This window comes from Convolutriloba macropyga, chromosome 2 (genome assembly GCF_964194025.1).
Source record: "Convolutriloba macropyga chromosome 2, txConMacr16.3, whole genome shotgun sequence".
NCBI lineage: Eukaryota > Metazoa > Xenacoelomorpha > Acoela > Convolutidae > Convolutriloba > Convolutriloba macropyga.
The window spans coordinates 56413920-56439229 of NC_134469.1; the positions used below are offsets into that span (position 1 = coordinate 56413920).

Here is a 25310-nt window from a genome sequence, read left to right on the forward strand (position 1 = left end):
GCCCGATTGGATCTATTTGTTCTCTCAATACAATTTCAGCTGAACTACTGCAAGTAACAATTGAAAAAATCATTATTCAGATTATAGCTAACGACTTTTTTCGCTTCTATAGTTTAACTTTTTCCCAAATAGTTTGTAATTTTTTTCAGTTTCTCCGAAAAATTATGTCGTTTCAATGGCCTAGTCTAATCAAAGACAGCTTCTAAAGTTTTTGTAACTATTTTTTTGGTAAACTTATTATGAAATTTTTCATTGAAAACTAATGATTTTTTAGACGTTTGAAATATTTTTGTCTAAAAAATGCAGATAATTTTGTTTTTTGAATTTTACATCATTTTTTTTCTTTTCATAGAATTTTTTACCTTGTCTGATAAGAAAAAGTGCCATCTGCTGTATATTTGAGAAAAAAGTAAATCACAGAGAATTTTGACGTTGTTAACAGGTGATTTTAGTTTTAGATAAACATTTTTGCCGTGAAATTTTTGTCTTTGCTTTTTGTGTTGTTTGCTGTTTTTTTCTTGAAGACTTTTTAATGGCGTTGTAATCAGGCATGGCATTATATCATTCAATTAGTAGCGTGGGTATGTAACGATTTTTTAAACTTCAAACATTTATTTTTGATTATCTCTTCATTTATTTGACATTTCAAACAGAATTGCAGATGAGCTCAGTTTGGAGCATCAATTGCAAACGCACATTAAAGAGCTTCCTTGTTAGAGTATAGGCATGATATCTTGAAAATGAAACCGCCTTCATTTTAAGAAGTCTCGCAGTGTGTATGTATTGCACGTGAAATATGTTACCAAACAGTTGATTTAGTGCAAATAATAACTAAATTACGAATTTGAAATTTTGATGAGTTTGTTGCAGTTTTGAAATTGAACAATCTCCGTTTGCTGAACGGTGTTTGAGTTTCTTGACCACAGTTAACATTTTGCTAAAAACTTAAACTGTATATTTTTTGGAAATATTAACGTGATTGAAACTTGATTTTTTTTGTTGATTGTCTTTGAACGAAATTGTGAGATCAGATAATTCCACAGATAGGTTGCTCCCATTGCATCTGATTGCTCAGTTCTGAATTGTAATGTTTCACTTCTACTACGGGTCTATTTATAAACTTCGTGGGTTTACTGTATTTGGTCATAATTGCTACTTTTTTGTCTGACTCTATAAGAAAGAAGAATTTTATTGCCGTGGAGAATTAAATGAGTAATTAATCAATTTTTTATGAGAAGTTCCCGTGTTAATGGCTTCGATACTTTTCTCTCAACATTTTTTATTGAGTTTGTTGTTTTTGCCTGTTTTTCTTATTCTTTATGTAGTCGTAAAATTGAACATACTCCGCTTGAAAGGTTTCATTTCTACTACGAGTTTACTTATTAACTTCGTGGTTTCGATATATTTGTTCATAAATAATAATTTTTTTACGTCTGACTGTTTAAAAAGAAGAATTCCATTGCTTTAAAAAATTAACTGAAAATTTAAAAATTTTTAATGAGAAGCTTATTTGCATGTTTTTCTTATTCTTTAAATAATTGATGAGAGGTCTCATAAGGTTCTAATTGAGGATTGAATAAATTGTCGAACTCAATGCAATCAGTTGCTAGCAACTAGTCTCAAATTTGATGATACTGATTGTTTTCAAAAATTGTTTTTGTCAACTTGTAGCTTATTTTCATCATTCAGAAGTCCCATCCAATTCCTTGTAATTTTAATGTTAAAGTGATTAATAATATTTTGATGTAGCTTTTGCTTTATCTGTTGCATAATATGCGTTTTCGTAAACTGGACCTAACGGCTGAGATAAACAAACATAAAAATTGAACAATAACAAAACTTTTATGAAAACGCATATTCTGCAACAAAGAAAATATCAGTTACGACGATATATTAATAACCAATCTAATTTGTGAATTACAAGGAATTGGATTGGATCTCTCTATAATAGTAACAAGCTACAAGTTGACGTGAAGAACAACAAAAAGGTTTACGAATAATATCATAAACTTTTAGACTGTTTGCTATGAACATTCGCGAAATAACAGATCGCAATTATTTTCAAATTAGACCGAAGTGGACTTATTTGTTCTCTCAGTTTAATTTCAGTTGAACTAGTCTAAATAACAATTGAAATAACAAATCAATAATCAGATAATAGCTAATGATTTTATTGGCTTCTATAGTTTGTTTTTTTTCCATATTGTTTGTAGTCTTTTCAGTTTTTCTGCATATTTATGCCGTTTCAATGGCTTAGTCTGATCAAAGACCGATTCTAAGTTTTTCGTAATTATTTTTTTGGTAAACTTATTAAGAAATTTTTCATTGAATGCTAATGATTTTTTAGACGTTTGAAATATTTTTGTTTAAAAAATATTGATAATTTGTTTTTAATTTTGCATCAATTTTTTTCGTGGAACTTGTTACATTGTCTCATAGGGGAACAGTGCCAACTTCTGTAAATTTGAGAAAAAGGTAAATTTTTTTAGTTAAGGTTTTATCTGATTGCATTTTGACGTCGTTACCAGGTGCTTTTAGTTTTAGATAAAGATTTTTTGCCGTAAAATTTTTGTCTTTCCTCTTTGTGTTGTTTGTTTTTTTGCAGACTCTTTTATGGTAGATCTCGTGAGCGTTGTAATGATGCATGGCATTATATAATTCAGTTTGTAGTTGGGTAGTGTAACGATTTTTTTAAAACTCAAACATTTATTTTCGATTATCTCTTCATTTGCTCGACATTTCAGAAAAAAATACAGATGAGCTCGGATTGGAGCATCAAGTGCAAACGCAAATTAAGGAGCCTCCTTGTTAGAATATAGGCCTTATATCTTGAAAAAGAAGCCTCATTTATTTCAAGAAATCTCGCAGTGTGTATCTATTATTGCGTCAAGTATGTTACTTAACAGTTGACTGGGTGCAAATAGTCACTAAATTATGAATTTGAACTTTTGATGAACTTGTTGCAGCTTTGAAATTAAACATACTCCATTTAATGAACGGTGTTTGAATTTTTTGATCACAATTAACATTTTTCTCTCAACTTTAACTGTATATATTGCGGAAATATTAACCTGATGCAGACGTGATTTTTTTTGTTTTGTTGATTTCCTTTTAACGAAAATGCGAGATCAGATGTTTTCATAGTTCGGTTGCTCCGATGGCATCCGATTGCTCATTTCTGGCTAGTAATGTTTTACTTCTAAGCTTAACCCTGATTGGATGGTTATTTTTAATTTGCGTGATCTTAAGTATATTTCACTACAATGGTTAAGGGCTAGTGATTGCGAGAAACAAATTCTAGACTCTTGAATAATTTTCAATCAACTGAATATTTCTTTACTCGTCTCTCCTGTTGTCTGGATCTACAGTGTCGTAGTCCACTCTGAACATGTCAGTGAAGTTTGTCTCGGCTGATCGTGAAGTCACGGAAACTGTCATTGCGCCTCCCCCTCCTGTAAGAGACGATGTGGTTGTGGAACCGCTCCCTCCTGATGTCGAGGAGTTCTCGCTCACCTGGTCTGATTCATGTGGGAAATTTCCAGTCTCTGTGATCTCCAATATGTCAATTTGGTTTGTCCTTATGTGGTAGGGGAAGTTCTTGTTCGCATTGGTAGGTCTCGTCAGAAATAGGAAGAATGAATAGGAAATGAATGACAGAAATCCCTCGACTCCAAATACGACCTTCTGTCTGTAATAATCTTCAAGGACAAATATTGAGAATATGGCGAAGCATGGTGTGATCAGTACCCATGCGCTGTAGAACACGTAATAGGGTAGATAGAATTTGAGTTTCTCCGGGTAGTGTTTTACTGTAAAAAACACCCCGTAAGAGATCATCAACCAAATGGTGGCTTTTAACCCCAGGGTGCAGAAACCAGGAGGTGACTCATAAAAGTACAACACCTCACCAGGATCAAATATATTAACGTGGTAAACAAAGGATACGAAATATATCATGGAAAATAAAAATATAAACAGAAATACTTTCATTGTTCCTTTGGGTGACAGTTTGGCTCTGGTTACTGTGAAACCTTTGGCCACTAAAATGACAAGAAAAACCAAAAATATCTCAGCCAGCATAGAGAAACCCAAAGCTAGATTTTTTCCTCTGATCGATTCGGTGCCCTGTTGGTATCGGATGTAAGTTCCTGCGTAAAGAGATATTGATACAATTTTGAGAACCAGCGAAAACGTGAACATCTTGAACGTGCTGTGATAAAATCCTCTGCTTTTCAGTTTTACGGTGAACACAATAGTGATAATGAAGAGGTCGATAAAAAGGAACAATATAGCAAAGTTCATTTCCATAATATACCATTCGTCCACAGAAAAGTGTCGATTGTAAGAATCGCCATTGAGAAATGTCATGTGAAATTGGTCTAGCTTGAGACCTCTGCTTGTTTCGCAGTTTACCAACGCCACAAACCACCACCTGTCTCGTTGCGAGTGAAAGTTGCGTTTCGCCCGACATTTAATCTCAGAATTGCCTGCAAACAGATCGTTGGTCAAACATTTCCTGCAGAGACCGTCAAAACCAATTTTATGCTTACTTCGATCAGAATCTTTTTTAAACATTTTTACATTGAGCCCCAGAGTGGCCCTCAAATACCAAAAGTACCTTTGACCAAAAACTGGATCCTATATTAAATTGTTGTTCTTTGACTAATCGAAATATTATTGAATTAAAGCGAGGCTCATAGTACGAGTTTAAAAATTAATAACATTCGTAACCATTATTGAGTAACGATTCGTCAATCTAATATCTGCCCAGGATGAGGTGTGCAACCATAGCGAGCTCTGATATGTCGGACTAAGCTCGGGGACAACGGACGGACGGGGGCAACTGCGTCCCTTCCATTGAGTCTCAGGACTACAGCCTAGAAAGTCTGAGAAAGGCTCCATCCAGAGTTTGGATAGTCTGAACATAGCCTGGTCTAGAGTCAGGATAGTTTCGTGGTATGATTTGAAAAGATTTTAACGCAGCCCTCTGCAGAGTCTATGCGGTCTGTTCAGAAACCCTTCCTGAGTTTGCTCAGTACCAAAGAAATCCAACCGAGAAAATGCCAGTCACCCCCAAGTCAACCCCCCGAGGGGGATGTTTTTTGAAGAGCACATCCTATTTTTACTTGATGAACATCAAGCACCTTGCTAAAACTAATTTTTGGTAACTGCAGTTGGGCTGCAATTTTTTTTTGTTTGGAACTTCTGTTTTTGACTGAAGAACTCAAAAACCATATGTATAAATTGACGTCTGTTTTTCTGAAAACAATGCGTTATACCAATAATCAATTCAACGGTTAAAGGTGAAAATCGTCAGTGGGGCGTGCACGACCCCCATGCACGACCCAAGTGGGTCCCGTAACCCCGTGTTCGATTTAAATTGGGTTTATCAGAAGCGATTTTGGTCTAGATGGTCTGGTAACCCATGTGCGCGACGCAAGTCAGTCTCCCCTGATCAGAGCTGCGTTTCCTTGCAATTTATTCCCGATATATGTCTTATTTTATGAGCTTTATCTGTTTCCTTCATCAATCGAAGGACTCAGAGATTAGGTGTGATAGCAGATAATTTAGCAGTTTCGGACAGACCAAACATGTTTTGAAGTTTCCAAGTTCTAATTATATGATTTTTTTCTTTGGATCCCTGATTACTGAGTTTCACGGAGTGGGTGCTTTTTCTGCGATAACGTTATTTGTGTATTTTATTGTTCCTTCTACCAGCGTGTCGTGGTGGTTTTCACAATGGTTGCAAATCTCACAAATTGTTATGTTTGACCGCATTAATCAACACAAGCGTATATTTTCAGATAAAACTACGTCACCTTAAATATGATTGCTTAGGTTTTCAAAACAATTCTTGGTTCACAGAAAAACTAAATGCGAATAAAATTTAGTTAATTTTTCTTTTTTAATCATATGCATTTTATCCTACACATTTGAGTTCAGTCATGCAACTTATTTAAATAAAACGGCATATAATCAGCTCTTTTTTGACACTTTTTACCATTTTTGTTGCAGAAAAGTTTACTCTTATTTGATCCTTTTATTTCATTACACACTAAATAAAATAAATCCGCAAACTTGACAAATAGAAGCAAAAAACTCTTGATGAGTCATTATGACATTATTTGACGGTAGCTTCTCCTTATTTTAGTGTCATTGCATATTAAAAGTGGGTGGAAATGGTTACCGTTTATATAATAACATCCGGACAGGAAGAAACTGTACTGGTAGAGGTTGTCGATCAACTCTCCATTGCTGTTCATCGGATCCAAATTGATCACTTGCGAGTAGTGAAGTAAATCTGGACTGAGCTTAGAGGAACAGTTGATCTTGTCATTCTTGTACACATAATCCCACTGGTCCTTCTCGTCAAAGTACAGAACTGAATTTCCAACTGTTTCCTTCTGAGGTACAGTTTATAGATTCTTTGTCCTAATAATGTATTTGTGTTCTAAGGTACTGCCAATCCAATTATTTTCATTACGAGCTTGCGCGCCTCCCAAATAAGTTGAACAATTTTGTCCATTTTACATCTTTAACTCCCCAGAACGTATTTTCATACGTGAAATTCCCTAACAGTCTGGGATTTGGCGACAAAGGAATCATTATAATAATTGTTATGTGTTCTTTGTTTGCCAAATTCCACAAGTTAGCGCAATATTAAAATACTGTATCAAATTGTGGTTTTATGGGACTACTACGTGTCCAGTCAGATTGAGGTAAGAAAATCGTTCCTGTCATCTCAGTACAAGCTTCATGAATATCATAGACATCTTTAAATTTTTACGTTGAAAATTACGTTAAACCTTAATTAATTGTTTGAACTGCTCTGCGAGAACACTCATATTTGGAAAAATGAAGTCTCTGTGCTACAAACAACTAAGAAACATGCGTTACTCCTCTATTGTCCCATTGTCAATCTAATTGATCACAAATGTTAATCAATGATTACAAGCAACTAAACTGACGCAAAACTTCGCCAATGTATATAAGTGCCCGAACGGAGCCGAAGTTTGATAACGGTGAAAAAGTGAAGAGGACATGATTATTAAATGAATGTGGTCAATGATTTTTCGACACTCCCCAGTTTGGTTCTGATAGAATCTTATCAAGTCCCACGGACAACTGAGTCTTGTTTATTGGGTGAATTTAAAATTACTTGAGTTTTTCATAAAAATTTTTCCTGTAATAAATACGAAAAATCTATTCTTTAGTAACGGATTCGACTGGCTGTGAAATTCATTTAGTTGAAAGAGACTTTTCGAAACTTCTTCAATCGGAATTCTATTGCCTCACCTTGATTGTACTTCACCCAGTGAGCTTGCAGTATTGGAAAAAGCTATTTTTAGAAAAACGTTATAAAAAATTAATTTAACGTATTATTTAGGCACTAATCAAATTCAGTCGTAAGTCATTCCCTTAAAATTCAATTTATTGTGAATATTTTTAAGTACAGTGATGAGAAACACAGAAACCTAATTCAATTGATAAAAAACTGGTAGTATATGTTCAGGCATTTTGAACCTATTTTAACTTCATTTTTGTTTTACCTGAATCGAAATTATGGCACATCTTTGTATTTGTGAGGGTCAAATCTCTAAATGCTCCAAAAACTCTGTATTGTTCCAAATTAGAAACATGTATGTGGTTCTGGAACGAACGATTCAGTTTTCCATTGTATACAACATTCTCTCAATAAAATAGAGGCTCTGAAAAACTTGAAAAACATTGAAAACTATAGATGTTTTGTTCGTACAAGAAGGGCAATCTTTATTGATTTCGCCTAACGCAGTCTTCTGATGGTATTTAGATTTGAATTTATTAAGCAAGTCCAGACTCTGAGGAGTCTTGACTCCAGACTTTGAGCTAAAATACTTTCAGAAAAAACAGCTCGTTTTGCAACAGCGCCCAGGTTTAGAAATTGACCTGACTCAGAAAATTATGGTCCGCAGTGGCTTAGTTGTAGAAGTCAAGCATGAGCAATTTGGGTCGATCTAAAGTGCAACTGTTCGTAAAAGTCGAGCACGGTCTTATATTAATTTTCGGTGGAGCATGACCTTTTTATAAGTAAAGGTCTAATCTAAACCTGGGTGTTTAATGAATGGTTTTGAAAGTTAAGTGTGTTCACGTGTAGATATAAAAGTTTTCAAAGAAGGAAGCATTTGGATTCCGTGCCTAATTTCTGACATCCATTGACGTAGTTGTCGTTGCTGTCTCTCTCACAATAGGCGGCAGGGTAGCTGATCTCGTAATCGAGAGTGGCATCCTTCCCAGCTTTAAAACAGAAACGAGACAAAAACACGAACGACGACTCTGGTTTCCATAAAGAACCGTCCAGAATTTTCCCACCAACAGGAAAAAATTTAAATAACAACAACAAAAGTAACGGATGATAAGAACAAAGCATTCTCTAAGGCTTGGTTAAAATTTTACCCAACATAGCTTTAAACTGTACAAAATAACAGCATAATTTTAAAGTATCGCAGAAATAAAATTCATATATGATCAGGCTTACATATCACGTGCACGCGTTTCAAGAGCTTGATGCGAAAGACCTGTTTTTATGGTTTGATCTGTTTTGGTTTGAACGTGAAATGAAGGCAAATCCATTTTAGCAAATACAATGAAAAGACAGGTGTTTTTTCACGTTCTTTCTGTATGAGTTGTTGAAAAGAATTAGAGCTTATTTTTCCATATTGGACAGCAGTGTGCTTGTATTGGCTGACAATCACAGATGATTGTGGAAATAAAACAAACAATAAAAATAGTATTAGAATTGGATTAAATGCCACGAATTATGATAGTTATCTTGCCGTATTTGCAAACGCAGGGGCAGATCATAGGCGAATTTTCACTAAGTTTTTAGTACTTGAATTGAATTTGGTTGTCTTTCCCATTATAGCCCCCCACGAAATTATAGCCACCCCTCCTATCATGGTATATTTTTTTTGGGGGGGGGGGAGCTATAGGTTATCTGAACACTAAGCTGGGGGTGGGGGGGGGAGGGGTGGTAATAGAAAAGACCCGATTTCGGTCGCAATAATTAGCCAACCATGACATGGTGATCATCGACATAAATAGACGATGTAAAAGTTTAACTAAAACACGCCTCTTCAAGTTTTAAAATACCGAAAGTCTGCAATTCGAGAAGTTAAAATGCGAGAAATTCCTCTCCTATGCCTGGCCAAAAAGGACCTCCATGAACTTTCGACATTTTCAAATTTTTCAATGTTGCCTGATTTAAGCACGTTTATGTTACTCTGCAGATGTCACTTCGAAATTCTGGGTTACTATCTCAGACCACTTCCCGGTTCTCGTTAAACACCAGAAGTTCTTTGTGACTTCAAGCAGTCACGTAGCCTATTTAAACAGCATAATCAGTCGAGATTTAGTTCGCAGATTTTCTCGATATTTGAGCGTTTGAAAACTTGCACTGATAATTCTTGAATTCACAAACGAAACGTTTATTGTGCTCTAAACATTTATTTACTGTATCAAAAGTTTTTCGCACAAGGCGGGAGCTGTTTCAATTTTTTCAAGGCAAGCACCAGCTCTTGGGACGAGGTCGACTCGAACGTGGTACATTGAGCTCATTTTTACTGGATTCATTTGTCTCGTCTATCGCTTGGAACTCGCGCAATTCCAATACAGTTTTCTCGATTATTCGCCAGAACATTCCACCCACTGCCGTGCAACGCTGAAAAACAATGCAGGATTAAACAGAAGGCAAGAGGAAAAACCACCGATTGTAATTCTCTCACGGGATAATAAAATCTTGACTGATACTAGCCTATAGTAATCGAAATCGAACAATGTCATTTACAAAGTTTCTAATAGTCAGCGGTAATCGTACATTGATGCTCCGTCGTCAGAACTAGGGGTGCCAGCGCTCCTTCAGAGCTCATTATGGTTAGTGCTGAAAATGTTGTGCTTACAAATTTATCAAATAGGTAAGGTAACATTTTGTACCTTTTTTGAAAAAAAAAATGTATCAGGATGGTGGAATACACTCCATCTCACTAAATCAGCTTTATTCAAATCTTTCTTCAGAAAGCAAAAAGCTTAGGGAGTGTTAGGGCGTCTATTCAGGTGCAACTACTGTGAAAATGGACCCGTACAGAATTTGAACCAGTATCTCTTACTTGCAAGCCTAATATGCTGCCCATTTACAACAACTGGTCTTAAGCTCTCGCACCTGGGCATCTCTTATAACCCAACATCTCTCACGTTCTTTCTTGTTACTCAAGGCTTCATTTCTCTAGCCAAGTATACAATGAACAAGTAGAGCTTCCTGTCAAGTTATGCCAAGCTTACATTAAATTGTTCTCAATCAACCTTCCAACAGGGAGCAAATAGACGCAAAATGAATGTAAATCAAGATTTTGAAGAACTGCAATATTGTAAATAAATGTTAAGATAGTATAGTTAAATAAAAAAAAATGTGAAGAAAGCGCATAGCTTCTCCTACTCCTTTTTTCGACTTTCAAAAAAACGAGAACCCTTCAAAACTCATTTTCCCCTACAATTTGTTTTGCCGTTGGTTAAACGGAATATCAAAAATTTGACAAATAATTTGTAGTTGGTCACTTCAATGCATGCAACGTTGGGCTAGGTTGTCATATTACCGGTTTTACATGTTTGAAAATTATCAGTCATACTTAAATTCAATCATCCACATGCCAAGAACTTGATAAGGTCGTAATGGATTTGATGATCGAAATTCTTATTTCTGTTGACTTATTCCTCATATCGTTGCTGGAAAATTACCTCATTGAGCTTAAGAAATCAAAAAGAGAAAAAAATGGAAACTCCAGGATAAAAATTCCACACTGGAGAATGAGAGGATCCACAATTTGGATTAATTGATTTTTTGAAAAAAGCTGTGAAAGTGTCGAATTACAAAGTTGAAAATTAAAAAAAAATAAAAGTTGAATAATCGAATGATACTCGTTGTACCAGTTGAAAAAACACAATGATGGTAGTAAAAATCATACAAATTCTCCATTTCCGCAGTTTTGCGGCCAGTCAATTCCATGGCCTTTTACTAAATTATCTAAGCAAAACTGTGGCTCGTGGACAACATTTCAAAGACACATTTTCAAAAAATGGATAAGTATAATCTCAATAGTTAAAAATTTTCCGAATTATAAAACCAAACACTGTTTGTGGCTATCATATCTTAAAGCTTCTCATAGCAAAAAAACTTTTAAAAATTCAAAAAAAATTGGATTATTTCATTTTTTAATTTTCTTGTAATTTGCTCACCGGTATGAGCCATACATATCTAAAAATGAGCCATGTTCTTTTAAAAATGATAATAATATTGAGATTAAATCATTCAATTAAAAAATTTATCACGTTTTTTGCTCAAACAGCAGTTTTTAGTGTATCCGAATTAAAAGTTGCAATTTTTGTCTAACTTTATGTAAACAGTCTGTAAGTAGTTCCTTTCCGTCGGTAATATTGACCTGATAGCTCAGCCATTATTAAAATTTTTCTTTTCTTTTTTTGCTTGAATGCTTTAAAAAGTAATTTATTTTAATGCGAAGATGTATTTTTAGAGCGGCTTGTTCCACTGGCTCCTCCAGTTCCACTATGTTTTATCTTCATGAACAAATTCACTTCTTTGGGATATTTTTTACGCTGAGTTTCGTTGCTTGAAAATCAATTACTCATAGTGAAATCTGAAAATATTATCAATTTCTTTTACTTCGTTTTTTAGATGTCCATTACTATCGTTCTTTTGGAATCCTCGTAGCCATCCAAAAGCTGAAGTTCAAACTCCCGCTGACATGTAAAAATTTTGGTTAAATTGTATTGCTCTCTGAAAAAAATTATTTCAAATTGTTTTTGAATCAAAATTACAGAACAAAATAAAGCATAGAGTTTATTATCTTATTTATAAAATCAAGTTACTTGGCCAGTTTTTTGAGTTACCGCATTTGTCAATCCTATTGAAATGATTGGCTTAAGTTTTAGTTTTCTGAGTTTGCAGTAGAAATAAACGATTAAAATCAAGTTCAATGGCAATCAAATTGATCTAAGAATTGTGTAAGTCTGAAACATTCCGTCAGAACGTTTTGTGGTGTTCTTGGTAAGGTTGAAACGTTCAATTGCTGTAACTAAATCAACTAATTTGATCATGTTTATAGTTGAATTTCTAAACATTTACTTCAAGTTTACGAAAACAAATTGCAACTTGCCGAATACAGTTGAGAAATATACATCAGCCTAATAGGTTATTGCAAAAAGTTAATTTTGTCTAAAGAAAATACTCCACTGAATCCTTATAACTAAGGGCCTTCACTTCACCTTACAATTTTTTCTGTCATCTTAAGGTCTTATATTCCTGTTTTTGCCCTCTCTTTCCTTTATTGGGTGCATGTTGTTTGCAACCCCAGTGCATTTGAATTTTCTTACATACAAATTTACAACGGAAAGGCATATGCTCTGTAACTGGAGATGCACAGCGTACTGGGACAGATTCTCACGCAAGAGTCAGTTTGTTAACTTGTGTAAGTCGTGTATAACAAAAATGATATCAGACAAATGATTTTAAGGTTCTTGAGAGAAAATTATTCAAAAACGACGTTACGCAGGCCAGAGCAAATAATGAGAGCGAAAAATCGTTAAGCAAGTTTGACATTTCATTTATATTGCGAAAAGAAATGATCTTAGAAAAAAGAATGCCCAAGCGCATTAGAGCTCTGCTACTCAGAGCTTTGCGGTTGCAGTAATCTTTTTAATAGAGTACACTATTGTTGCTTCTTTCCTACGATAATGCCTCCATTCTTTTTGAGGGTGAATCGTTGGCTTGAATTACCTAGTTTTCCAAACATTTTATTTTAACAAGGCGTATTGGCTGCCAAAAATGCCCAATGAAGTATGTCCTCGTATGCAAATTGAAACAATGAGAACTATGCAGGTACAAATTTTACCCCAAGAAGTCAATTAAAGAAATTTAATTAAATAGTCTACATTTGGTTTCAGAATAGAAATTAACTAAAAGTTCACAAGCGGGTGCCAAATTTGCTAAACTGACACTTAATTTGGTCAATTTTACCTTTTTCTACAAAATTTCTTTCATACTTGAAAATAAATATGTTTTTCTCTGTCTATTCACAGTCGTCTAAAAACTCGGCAACTTTTTTGCTTAACAAACTACCCATTATGATCAACGAATTCTGCATCAATTAGGCCATCAACAATGATCAACAATAATTAAATCAACCGAGCAAAAATTCTTGAAGCTAACGCTCTGTCAACCTCTATTTACCAAAAATTCAAAAATCTATAATTCTGTGCCTCTTAGAGACACTTCTCTGTAACACTTCTCTTTTCACTTTTCTAGGTTTTTTCACTTTTCTTCAATTTCATGCTCCTCCGAGCGAGCATTAATTCTGGCAGAATTAACGCTCGCTCGGAGGAGCATGGAAACTAAAGAACAGTGAAAAATCCTGGAATAGTGAAAGGAGAAGTGTTACAGAGAAGTGTCTCTAAGAGGCACAGAATTACAGATTTTTGAATTTTTGGTAAATAGAGGTTGACAGAGCGTTAGCTTCAAGAATTTTTGTTCTTTTGATTGAATTATTTTATTTAGTTTATGATTTAATTATCCGCAAATGTCCCGAATGGAAGTGTTTTCTGCAAGAGCTATAAACTGAAAGAAATTTCTCCGGCTGAATTTTGTCATAAGTGATTCCGCGGAGATCAAAATGTTTCGAGGAAATAAAACTTAAATTAAAAAACAGTGTTTTTTCAAGTCTAAATTTTATTTCTTCGAAACATTTCGATCTCCGCGGAATTGTTGATGACAAAATTCAGCCGGTGAAATTGTTTTACAGAAGGTTTTAATTTCTTATGTCATCAATCATTACCTATCGTAATATCTATTTTTTAAAACAATTACTTTCAATTCTACGAAGGCTTCATTCAAATGAATTGTTAGAATTACTCTTAGTATATTATTCCCCTTATTGAAAATAAAGAATTTTTCTGCAGAATAATTATGTCCAATTATAGTTCACTTCAATCATAGACCATAAGATTGTCCAAAAATTTCGGCCATCTCTTATTTCATAATGTTATTGTGTGGGCTCAATGAAGCGTTGCTAAGCATGAAAAGCGGGTTGAATTTAATTCGCCAGTTCGAAATCAATTCAACTGCTTTTTCTAATTCTCGAACTCGGGAATAGATACTTTTAATGTTAAGGGGGTCTGAACAGTAATCTGATACTTGATATAGAAAAATCCATTACACCGGACCTGATTATTTGGTACTGCTGTGTTCTTTTTTGCGCCAACGCAACTGAATTTAGAGTTTCTCCATCATCACCACTTGCATAAAAATTACAAAAAATTTTCCCATTTTTAAGCGAATCAATAAATCAACAATTAAACTGTTTTGCACAAAAATTACGCAACCCCTGGGATATATATTTTTATTTTTTTATTTTTTTTAAATGTCGTGCTTAGAAAACATTGCTGCATAATAAAAAGCATAATTGAACATAATAAATGTGAGCATCTTGAACAAAATCTATGATTTTGAGAAAAACTGTTTTTCGCTCGTATTTTGTTTACTTTTATCTAGTCTTATACTCACGGTTCTGAAATTGCTTCATTTAATTCCGGAATACACTGACGCTTCGATGCTGATTCCATCCAAAAATTGGTTACATGACAATTTACCCAATGCCATTATTCCCAATGCCAAAATACCCAATGCCATTAGACCCAATTCACATTGATATTTTCGTTCCATAATCCGAGTACTAATTAGCAGAAAATAGTTCTTACACGTATGATTTAACAAGCGGAATTTAATCCCATGTTCGGTTGTGATAGTTTCATATCAAGTCCCACGGGCCGCTAAGGCATGGCCATGGCCATAAAATATGTTAAAACTTAGGGTAATAACGACTGCTAATTTGTTGTCGGATTATTGAACGGAAGTATCAAAGTACATTTGGTATAATGGCATTGGGTATATTGGCATTGGGTAAATTGTCGAGACTGCAATTTACTTTAATTGCGGATTGTACTTAATTTTCAAATGTGGAGATCGCTTCCTTTGATCTCTAAAACTCGGAATTCACCGACTGTTATGTTTCTTATTTCATCTGTATCATGTTAAAATAAAAAACGGACTGTTATTTGAAACGGTAGCAAATTAATTTTACCTTTAAGAGGTCAGTGTTGTCTGGCAGGTTTATTAGCAGAGTTTGTGAGCTGATTCCAAACACAGGTCTAAAACCAACTTCTATAATTACTTCAATTTTTTAATCTCTCACAGCTCTCTCTTTGGTGCAAATTTGTTGATCGTTATACTGAATAGAAATTTATTGAGTTATCTAACTATCTAGTTATCTAAATATAAACATCAATTTCAATTCTTGGTTAAAGTTGCAACTTTACAAAAGCACTATTGATATTCCCAATTAACTATCAAAGTTAAAAGGAAATATTTAGGGATTATGGAAGTTGTCATGAATTGTGGTGAAGGGGATATTTTCTGTTCCTGATTTAAAAAATTATTGTCATATTTGTCTCACCTGAAGGGTTCATCAAATCCATGATTCAAACTTTGAGACACAAACAGATGCTGCAAAGTTACAGCTGGGTAGATGACACACTCCTTCATAGCTTCTGGAGTTGCATCGTCAGACCGGAAGCCAGACCCACCCACGCAGATGATCAGGTCATTTCTTAATATCACCGAGCGAACAATCTCTTCAGACTTGTTATTAGGGACTAACATTTATCCGACTAACATTCTGGTTATAGGCATGTGAGTTCACAGTTTAATTGTAAATCAATGTCCTCTGAGAATCGAAGACGAGTAGTTACCATACTTTTAATTTTATCCCGGGGCAAAAATCGCCTTAATCAAACGCTTATTTTTACGCAAAGGATGCTCAAAGAAAGTGATAAATTTTTGAAATTTAACTTTTGCAAGAACAACTCTTTTGCAAGAAGAACCCTTTTTGCTCAAAATTCTTCAGCACTAATATTGCACATCTCTTTTATTAATATGAGCGCAAAATTGTCACCTCCCGATAGCCGTTTAAGTGTTCCCAGGTTGAGGTTCCAGACGGAAGTGACTTTTGATCAGACCCAGACCCAATGCACACGGTGTGATTCCAGATCAAAGTTACAGGGTCTGGGATTTTGTTCGAGCGCACAATAGTATGATCAGAGGTCACTTCGGTCTGGGGATGGTCTGATCAGAGATCAATTCCGGATGGTAATAGTCTGATCAGAGGTCATTTTCGTGTGGGTTGGTCTGACCAGGGGTGGATTCAAGTGCACATATGTCTGATCAGAGAAGATTTCGAGCGCAATTGGATGTGATCAGAGACCAAATTGAGCGCATTTTTTCTCGATTTTTTGTAATTTTTTTACTGAGAGATGTTGGCTCATCCAAGTGGCAACATGTTGGGTTATGGACTTTGGCCAGCGGAATAAACAACGTTTTTAAAGAAGTAGAAAAATTAACTTCTCAAAATGAGAGAATAACAATAATGATATTTGACAGTAGAATTTAGAGATTTACAGGAGAGATCTGATTATTAGATCAAGATGGTGATTTTGATTTTGGAGATGAAAAAAGGCTCAATAATCAGATGTATATATATATATATATATATATATATATATATATATATATACATATATATATATATATATATATATATATATATATATATATATACCCATTATCAGTGCGGGAAAGTCACGATACAAAACTAATCTTGGCATTTTGATATACAGTGGGGTTTGCAAGGGTTACCCAATAAGGTTTTCTTCTGCAAATTTCCTAGATATCAGTCATAGGGGTTATCACAGATGGTACGCATTTACACTTTTCTAAGAATTTGTTCAAATTTCCGGTGGTATCATAATCATTCAGTACTTGCTGGGAAGATTTTACATCAAAAAGCTCACTATAGTATTAATTATCTAGATTCATCAATTTCAACTGCATATTGATTCTAAGCACCATTACTTGACGATTCATATAAATAAATTCTGTGATCACAACCAATTTGCTACTGTCTTGGTAATCTAGCAAGTTAAACTATCTTTCTGTTGATTCTCACTAAGTTCAAGACTATAGTTTGATCGATATTCTAACACCCCCACTCAGACTTCAACTGATTGCGTAGAGTCTGTTCCTATCAAAACAGTTCTGAATGTTTCCACCTTTGATACGGGTACAGATTTCGTGAAGATGTCGGCTGCAAATTTGTCAGCAGGAACGTAGTGAATTGAAATAGTCCCATCTTCCTTCTTGTCCCAAATGAAGTGAAATTTTTGTCTCAATATCTGCTCCTCTTGTGAAGGACTGGGTTTTGGCGCAATTTGATACAACTCTGGTTGTCTTCTCCAATTGCTATTGAATGTTTCTGTTGGACGCCGAAATCCACCAGAAGTTGTTTCAGATGCAATGCTTCTTGAACTCCTGCTGCCATGCCCTGACATTTCGTTTCTGATGAAAAAAGAGCAACTGAGGCCTGCTTCTTGACACCCCAGCTGAGTGCTGCGCCACGTCCGTTAAGCTTGAAAAGATATCCCGTCGTTGATTTTCTGTTGTTGACTTCACCAGACCAGTTTGCATCACTTCCCCCACTAAATCATAGCTAGCTTCTTTTGTGTAACTAAGTTTTAAACCTTTTGAACCTTGAAGATATCGCAGAAGTTGTTTTCCGCATAGCCAGTGTTGACTGGTAGGTGCATTCATGTGTCTGGACAGAATGTTGACTGTGGACATGATGTCTAGCTTTGTCTGTTTGGCCAGATAAAGAAGTGATCCAACCAAGCTTCTGTAGATCCTGTAGTCCACTTCTTCGTCTCCGTTTTTTTTTGCTGTCAAATTTAAATTCAAATTTTTAAATTCAAAGTTTTAAATTCAAATCAACTGGAGTTCTTGAGGGTTTGCGTTGATCCATTTGAACCGCTCAAGCATTGTGTCTATGTAGCGCTCTTGGTCGACAGTGACTTTGCTAATTCTTAGACCCAGAAACCAGTGTAACCTCCTTGCGTGTTCTATGTGAAATGTTGCTTCGAGTGCTTTTTGACATCGGAGATCAGTGTCACGCATCTTGATGCAACTATGATGTCGTCAAATCAGACCGAGATGAAGGTGTGACCCTCTGTCTCTGCTCTTGCGAACAAGCAAGGATGGTTCCTGCTTCTGAAGAACCCCTGTCTCAGTAGAAATTTTGCCAGTTCTTTATACCAGTTGTTTGCTGCCTGTTTCAAAATATAAATTGATTTATTCAATTGACATTATAACTTCTCTCCATCTGATCTTTGTTTTATAAACCCCTGTGGCTGTTCCAGGCACAATTCTTCCTCTATTGGTGAGTGCAGGAAAGCTGTGTTTACAAACTGGTGCAAACATGGCCCGTCTTCGTTGATAGTTGAAGTAGAATCCTGAATGTCTCTGGCTTACAGGTAGGCGTAAAAGTTTCAAAGTAGTCCAGTCCTTCCACTTGTTTGTAGCATTTTGCCACATAGCGTGCTTTGTATCTGTCGACTTGACCAATGGGTCCCAATTTCACATTGAGACCCATTTGCCCGGTATGACGTCCATGTCTGTGGGTGGTCTCACTAGGTTCCAAGTGTCGTTGTCTTGGAGTGCCTTGACCTCGTCCTTCATTGTCCAGTGCCACTGGTCCCAATTGCCAACTTGCTTGGCTTCTTAGACTGTTTTGGGTACCACATAGTCACCCTCAGTCATAGCAAGATGGTTTCTGACTTCTCCAAAAAATTGCTAAACATTCCTTGCATGTGTCTATCGTATGGGTCCTTCCCCGTCCGCCTGCTCCAGTGCCCCTTCAAAGAAGCCAATGGTCGCTAATTGTGAGTAGTCTTCTCTCTCTCTCACTGTCTTCCAGTGACTCCGAGTCTCTGAGACTCCCTTTTGCTGCAGTAGGTTATTCATCTAGTGCTGCTTTCTCAACATCCAAGGCATCTAGTCTCAGCGTTGGTTCTTGAGTGTTCACGCTCTCCGCGTCATGCTACTCCTCTTTTTATTAGTAGATGTGCACTGCTTCTTTTGTTACCATCGTGGAGAATTGCTGCTCCCCTCATCATGTTGAGAAGACCCGAGTCAATGAGCAAGCATCTTGCCATCTCCAGCAGTGTCCTGTTACACCTCTCAGCTAACCCCTTCTGGTGTGCCGTCTCTGGTATGGTATTCTCCTATAGAATGCCTGCATCTAAACTGTACATCTTGAACTGCTCTGAGAGAAACTCCTTTGCATTGCCCTGTCTTAATTTCTTGGGCGTCCCCACACTGAGAACAAACTTCTTCAGGCTGGCCAGTGCTTCACTCTTTGCCTTAAGCAAGTCCACAAACACAAACTTTAAGTACTGGTCTGCAAAAACATTACAGAACTCGAAACTTGACAGTGACTCTACTCTGAAAGGTCCATCACGTCTGTGAACGCCCACTTCAGCTTCTCTTCTGCTTGGGTCTCTGCCACTCTCTGTACTGGAATCTTTGTGATCTTGGCCAAGGCGCACGCATTGCATACATCACCGAGTTTCCCCACTGTTTCTGGTGCATTTTTGACCACATCCGCTTGATTCAAATGACCCAATCGTCTGTGCCACTTCCTTGCACTGTCAAGTTTTACGCTGTTGGAACTCATTTTGAATTCGCGAACGCTGCAGGGAAAGTAAAACAAAATATTTTCTTATGTTATTTTTACCAGAGCCATTCATGAGTCTCATGCGGCTTTTTTCTTTCTCGAAAGTGAAGCTTTGTCCCCAATCCGTGCATCATGAGACAGATAAGTGGTTTGATAAATAGTCAGGCACACACAAAATTTTTGAGTTTGCATTGGAATTCTCCATTGTTTGAGGGTTTGCTGATCCTCACATAGCCTTTCTCCACCACCCTGGAAACCTCTCTGTTAGGATTTTTGACCACTGGTTGAATGACCACAAAGTCCAGGAACGCATCGTTGTTCGTTACTATGTGATCTGTATAACCACTGTCTAGCAGCATGCCTGCTGTCTTCCACTGGTTTAAAGCTGCCCGGTATTCCTCGTCTGGTGTAGCCAATGTTGGACGCATTGCCACTGACTCATGGTTCCCTTCATCTTTTTTTCGCTGTTATGCCCTTTCTAGGTGACTCTTCTCACCGCACTTGCTGCATTTTGCTGTCTCCTTCCTTCTGCAGGCCTTGGCAAAGTGTCCAGGGATCCCACACACAAAAGCAGTTTCCTTTCTTGGGTCCCTTCTTGTAGTCACGCTTCACTGCCAGTGCCACTGAGCCACTTTGTCCCTTGTGTCTCTTGCTGTGCTCTCATGGAAATTTTGCAGCCTTTTCCTCAACTCTGTGAAGTTCGTTGCCGGGTTGAATCTTTCCTGTATAACAAAACTTTCATTCCTCTTTGGCAGACCATTGAGGACCAAGGAGTTGAAGAGGGTCTCTGAGACTGCTTCCCCTGCTTCTTGTAGCCTTGTGATTAACTCCTGTCCTCTGATGAAGAAGCTATCCAAATCCTCAGATCCTTGAGCTGCAGTCGAGCCAGCTGTGTCACCGAAATCACCACTGTCGATGTCTCCATACCCTAAAATCTCTCTCGCAAATGCTTCCAGGCCTTTGCTCCATCTCCGATGCCGTCGTCATCTCCCACACAGTCTTGTTTCATCCGCATAAAGTTTGTCGCATCTAGAGTCAGTGCAGGATGGCACCACACCTTGTTCTGTTTCTCCTTGATGTCTGCAACTTCCTTCTCATATGCATTCTTCAGCACCCTGTGGTTCTTCTTCTCATCATTGCTTGTCACATTGGCTATTGGTGCAGGCTCATTTTGTTGCTTCTCCTTCCCAGGTAGTGATTTTCAGAGTCCCTTCGTCAGTATCCTTGCCACAAATCTTGTGCTCCTGATTGGGAAATCTTGTGCTTTTCCTGTTCAGGTCAGCAGCTTCACTGTCTGTTGATCCATCGTAATTTGAGCAGGCAAAACAGTTGTGAAAAGAAACGGTACTCAGCAGAAAAGGACTATGACTGATTAGTTTTCTTTTAGAAATTAGTTTTATGATTTAGAAAGTTGCAGAGCCCATAACCTGTTGGGTTATGGGTTTTTGCAAGCTGAATAAAAAAGTTCTTAACTGAGTAGATAAATTAACTTTTCAAAATGAGAGCAAAAAAATATTTTTTATAGCAGACTTTAGAGATTTACAGAAGAGATCTGATTTTTAGATCAAGATGGTGATTTTGATTCTGGGGATGAAAAGAGGCTCAACAATCAGCTGTATATATACCCATTATCAAGGCAAGAAAGTCAAGATACAAAACTACACTTAGCACTATGAATTACAGTGGGGTTCGCTAGGGTCACCCAATAAGGTTTGCTTCTGCAAATTTCCCAGATTTCAGTCGCGGGGGTACCAAAGGTGGTATGCAATTACACTTTTCTAAGACTTTGTTCACATTTCTGGTGGTAGCATAATCATTCAATAGATACTGGGATGTTTTCACATCAAAAAATCTCACTTTAAAATTAGTTATCTAGAACAAGTTGTCAGTTTGAACTGCATATTGATTCTAAGCACCATTACTTGACTATGCATATGTAGAAAATTTGTGATCAAAATTAATTTGCTCCTGTCTTTGTAATCTGTTAAATTAAATTTTCTTTCTATTTTCTCACTAAGTTCAAGACTATAATTTGATCGATATTCTAACACAACAAAAACGAGCAATCTGGTGAGAGACACATCGGCTCTTATGGAAACCAAATGGGTCCAGCTGATACCAATCGCTGTCCCCTTACGAGGATTATTTGGTTAACAGTGGACCACGACATTTCTTCTGAAGAGCGCTCAAAATTCACCCATTGCCTCAGAAATTTGAACTAATGGTGTAGTAATTTTTTGTTCTCAGCAGTTGGATTTTCATGAGCAATACTTTCAGAATTGGTTTTTCCTTAGACTAATTTAATGATTCAAACATCAATTTTTATGAAATGAAGATATTAAACAAAAATAAGAGAGGTTCGTTCATATTGAAAGCCATTCACTGATCAGATTTTTGTGTAGGCAATTGAGTCTTCGTAAATTTTTCCTAAATCGAGTCTTCTTATAAGAGTTTTCATAAGTCGTTTGTGATTTTATTAAGCAGTTTTTTTTCGAATTTTCGCCATTTTTGTGTCTCTCATTTTTTTTCATATTACTACATTAATGTCGGTTTGCATTAGTTTCCACTAGCCAGATAATGAGAACAGTAGCTCATAGATGATAGCCTTAAGGAATAGCTTATGATCTTATCAAACTCGACACCGCTTTCACCCAAAATTTAACTGAGTTTGGTGATCAATTTTGGATAATGAGAGATCTCTGTATGATATTTTTTTTGCTGAAGCCAATTAACTGTTGATTGGTGGTTTAATTGATTCTACTTAGACTATTGTTTGGTTTTATCTGTAGTCATTTTTTATTAGGCCTAAAGATACTGATTTTTGTTCGCAAATAAAAATTAGTTTTTTTTATTGTTTTTGTTGTTTATATGGCTTTCTAATCTAATTAATGGTGGCATTATTTACTTCATTTCTTTTAACGAATCGTCCCAAGGGCTCCGAAGGAGTTACATAAGTTTTTATCTCGTGTTTGTAGTTGACTGCTGATGGTTGAGTTTTCCCTTTTTATTCTTTTTTTTCTTGATTTGTTACAAAATCTCATTAAGAAAAAATAACATTTGCTTTGTAGTGATGTACAAGTTGATTTTTATTAGTTTTGGGTTTTAAATGATGTATTTTGAGTTTGGTAGTAATTTTTCTTTTTAAAAAATGAAGATAATAAAACATATTTTGAGTTAGTTGGGAATTGATGATTTGTCGTTTTTGTTGCTTGTCTTGACTCAAAGTTTCAACAATCGCAAGTATCATCGTCTCTTCAAGGGCGCAGTAATTAATTCATTAATCGGTTTGCACATAAAAGAAACAACTCATTTGCCAATTATTTTTGAAGAGTATACGATTTTTTTGGAAGTTTTCTTTCTCGTCCTCATTTAGTAGCATGACATTTAGGTCAAAAATATGAAACATTATATGCAAGCGCACAATACTGAACCTCCTTGTTCTCTTTCAATTTTTGCGCCATTTGTTTAAAATTAAATAGAACGACATATATTTCCTTTTTCAAAGGCTATGGACTTTCTCAGGTCTTCCGATAAAACAATAAATTCAAATACAGTAATTTGAAAATACATATTTTCTGCAAATATCACTATCTGCCATTTTTCATCGTGCTAAAGTTTTATAAAATTAGCATCTGCACGCTTGTTGAAAAATCCAAAATTATGCGTCCTAATTTTGCAAGAAAATATCAAGTCGATCTCTACTGTCAATCTGATTTCTATTTTCATGTCTGTTGTATTTGAAAAGATATCCCGGGTCGAGGTTCGGTCAAAAAATAATGTAAGATTAGCGGTGATTAGCGGTGAAAAAAAACTTTTTTCACCGCAAAGCGCCCGCATCTTTTAGCGTTCAATGCGTTCATAGCAAATATATTTGCTATATAGCATGTACTAGCAACGCAAAAATTTTGCAAACTTCTTTGTTGTTATGACATTTTAAAGCAGGTATACATACAAAAATTAATGGTAATTTCTTCATGTCTTTCTCTGACACTTACAGATAGGTTGATTAAACTTTTGGAACTGAATCTTGAAAACTGAAAATAAAGCAGACAATATTTTTGGGTACAGTTACTGAAAACACATCATATGGAAATAAAAACACGTCGAATACGTAAGAACAGTTTCAACAATTCAACCAGATCAGTTAGATCATATGTCATCATCACAATCAATTTTTTGTTTGGGCTCTTCCAGTTGAAATTTCTATGAAAAGTTATGATTCTAGTTTTCTTTTGCAGTAGGTTCAGTTTAATAGTGGCAATAACCTTTCTGAATTGTCATATTCGAAAAATTATTGAGAAATTTGTTAAAACACAGAAATTGACATCTTTGAATTTCCCATATTCCAGTAATTTACAATGCAGTTCATTCGCATGTTTATAATTGTTTTCAGCTCTCCACTTCTCGAAAGTGGTCCAATTTTGCGAGAAAAAAACAGTTCGAGAAATTTTTCACAAGAAACAATTTTAGATTCGATCAAGTTTTTCTTAAGTTTTTCTAAAGTTTTCATAAATTTTAATACAGGCCTTTCAAAAGACGACTGATTATAAAAAACCAGTTTTCTCTTATTTCAAACTTTCAGAGTCAAATTGAAATCAACATTTTTGCTGTTTTTAGGTTTGCTACCCACATGGTTAAGACATTTTTAGAAACTAGAAATAGAAAAGATCACTTGCTTGCCTCGAATCTTCTAGTTGCTTTTTGATCTCGTCCTCTACTGCCGCTTTGAACTTGGGTACAGCCTTCAAGTAGAAGTGTTCATTAAGGAACAGAGGTCCATTCCTGACAAGAGAATTGGAGTTAGCTGCAAGATTCCTTTCCTGATTCCACCAAAAGTTCCCATCTGTTAATCTCTCTCTGAGTATAGAGATAGATTTGGAGTAGCATCTGGTCTTGAAGCTCTCGTTGTCCACTAAATCAAGTACAAATGCACTGTTGCAAACCATTATTAGACATAAATTATATCTTTGTTTTGTCCTTTCTTAGTCCCCCTGTCGAGATGTTAGCTACAATAAACGAAAAGCTTTTTGCCTAAAAAACCCACTAGAGGTGTGGAAATTACGTAAATGTGATGAATGTGTTGAGAGAACGATTCTAGTTTCTGATCGTAATAAATAAAAAGGTCTTGGTCCCTTGTCTACGTATTTCTCACAAAAATTCAGCTTAATTCTTAGCAAAAAACGTCTATAAAATCAACATTTTCAAAATTCTTGAATTCACCGCTTTCAACACATTCCTTTTATTCCAAACTTATGGCAGCGCTTTTCTTTATTTTGAGACTTTGTATGCTAAGTGCGGGAATTTTTTTGTGAAAATGTTGAAATTATGCAATTCCAGTGACTAAATTTGCTTAAGGCACAAGTGGGAAGATACGTTTAAAATATGCTGAAGGTGTGAAAAAAATGTAAAACAACTTCTGAAGATATAGAAAATTACCATATGAAAGTTTGGAAAATATGCAAAAAGGAAAATAAAAAGGTGTTCAAAAGTGTTACATGTTTAACAGAAATGTGATAAAGTTTTCTTCAAATATCTAAAAGTTGTATGTATGGAAATTATGCTAATAAAAGTAATAATAATAATAATAATAATAATAAATTGTTTCCATCCGTCGTTAAGTAGCTTTAAAATTACCTGTACAAATACAAT

The 25310-nt window shown here is 35.7% G+C and overlaps 2 protein-coding genes across 2 annotated transcripts in view; both read right to left on the reverse strand.

Moving 5' to 3' along the window:
• Positions 1 to 3003: 3003 nt before the first annotated feature.
• Positions 3004 to 8643, reverse strand: LOC142335366 (transmembrane protein 145-like). The gene is made up of 3 exons (XM_075383827.1): positions 8176 to 8643; positions 6188 to 6382; positions 3004 to 4487 (listed from the first exon to the last, which is right to left on the reverse strand). Exons 1-3 carry the CDS (start codon positions 8405 to 8407, stop codon positions 3337 to 3339), a joined length of 1578 nt encoding a protein of 525 aa, XP_075239942.1. The 5' UTR covers positions 8408 to 8643; the 3' UTR covers positions 3004 to 3336.
• A 785-nt stretch (positions 8644 to 9428) lies between these two features.
• LOC142335367 (uncharacterized) overlaps positions 9429 to 25310 on the reverse strand; it is a 56944-nt gene continuing 41062 nt past the window's right edge. Inside the window, exons 3-6 of the mRNA XM_075383828.1 lie at positions 24342 to 24573; positions 15555 to 15707; positions 15183 to 15249; positions 9429 to 9697 (exon numbers count right to left, since the gene is read on the reverse strand). Coding sequence (XP_075239943.1) covers positions 9536 to 9697; positions 15183 to 15249; positions 15555 to 15707; positions 24342 to 24573 — 614 coding nt within the window. The 3' untranslated portion in view covers positions 9429 to 9535. The remainder of the gene's footprint in view (positions 9698 to 15182; positions 15250 to 15554; positions 15708 to 24341; positions 24574 to 25310) is intronic.

Coding starts and splice junctions, on each gene's coding strand:
- LOC142335366 (XM_075383827.1), bottom strand. CDS start 8,407: ATGCTTTGTTCTTATCATCCGTTACTTTTGTTGTTGTTATTTAAATTT. Junction 6,383..8,175: donor CAATGGATGTCAGAAATTAG/GCACGGAATCCA, acceptor TTGGAAATTCAG/TTCTGTACTTTGACGAGAAG. Junction 4,488..6,187: donor CGGATGTTATTATATAAACG/GTAACCATTTCC, acceptor ATCTGTTTGCAG/GCAATTCTGAGATTAAATGT.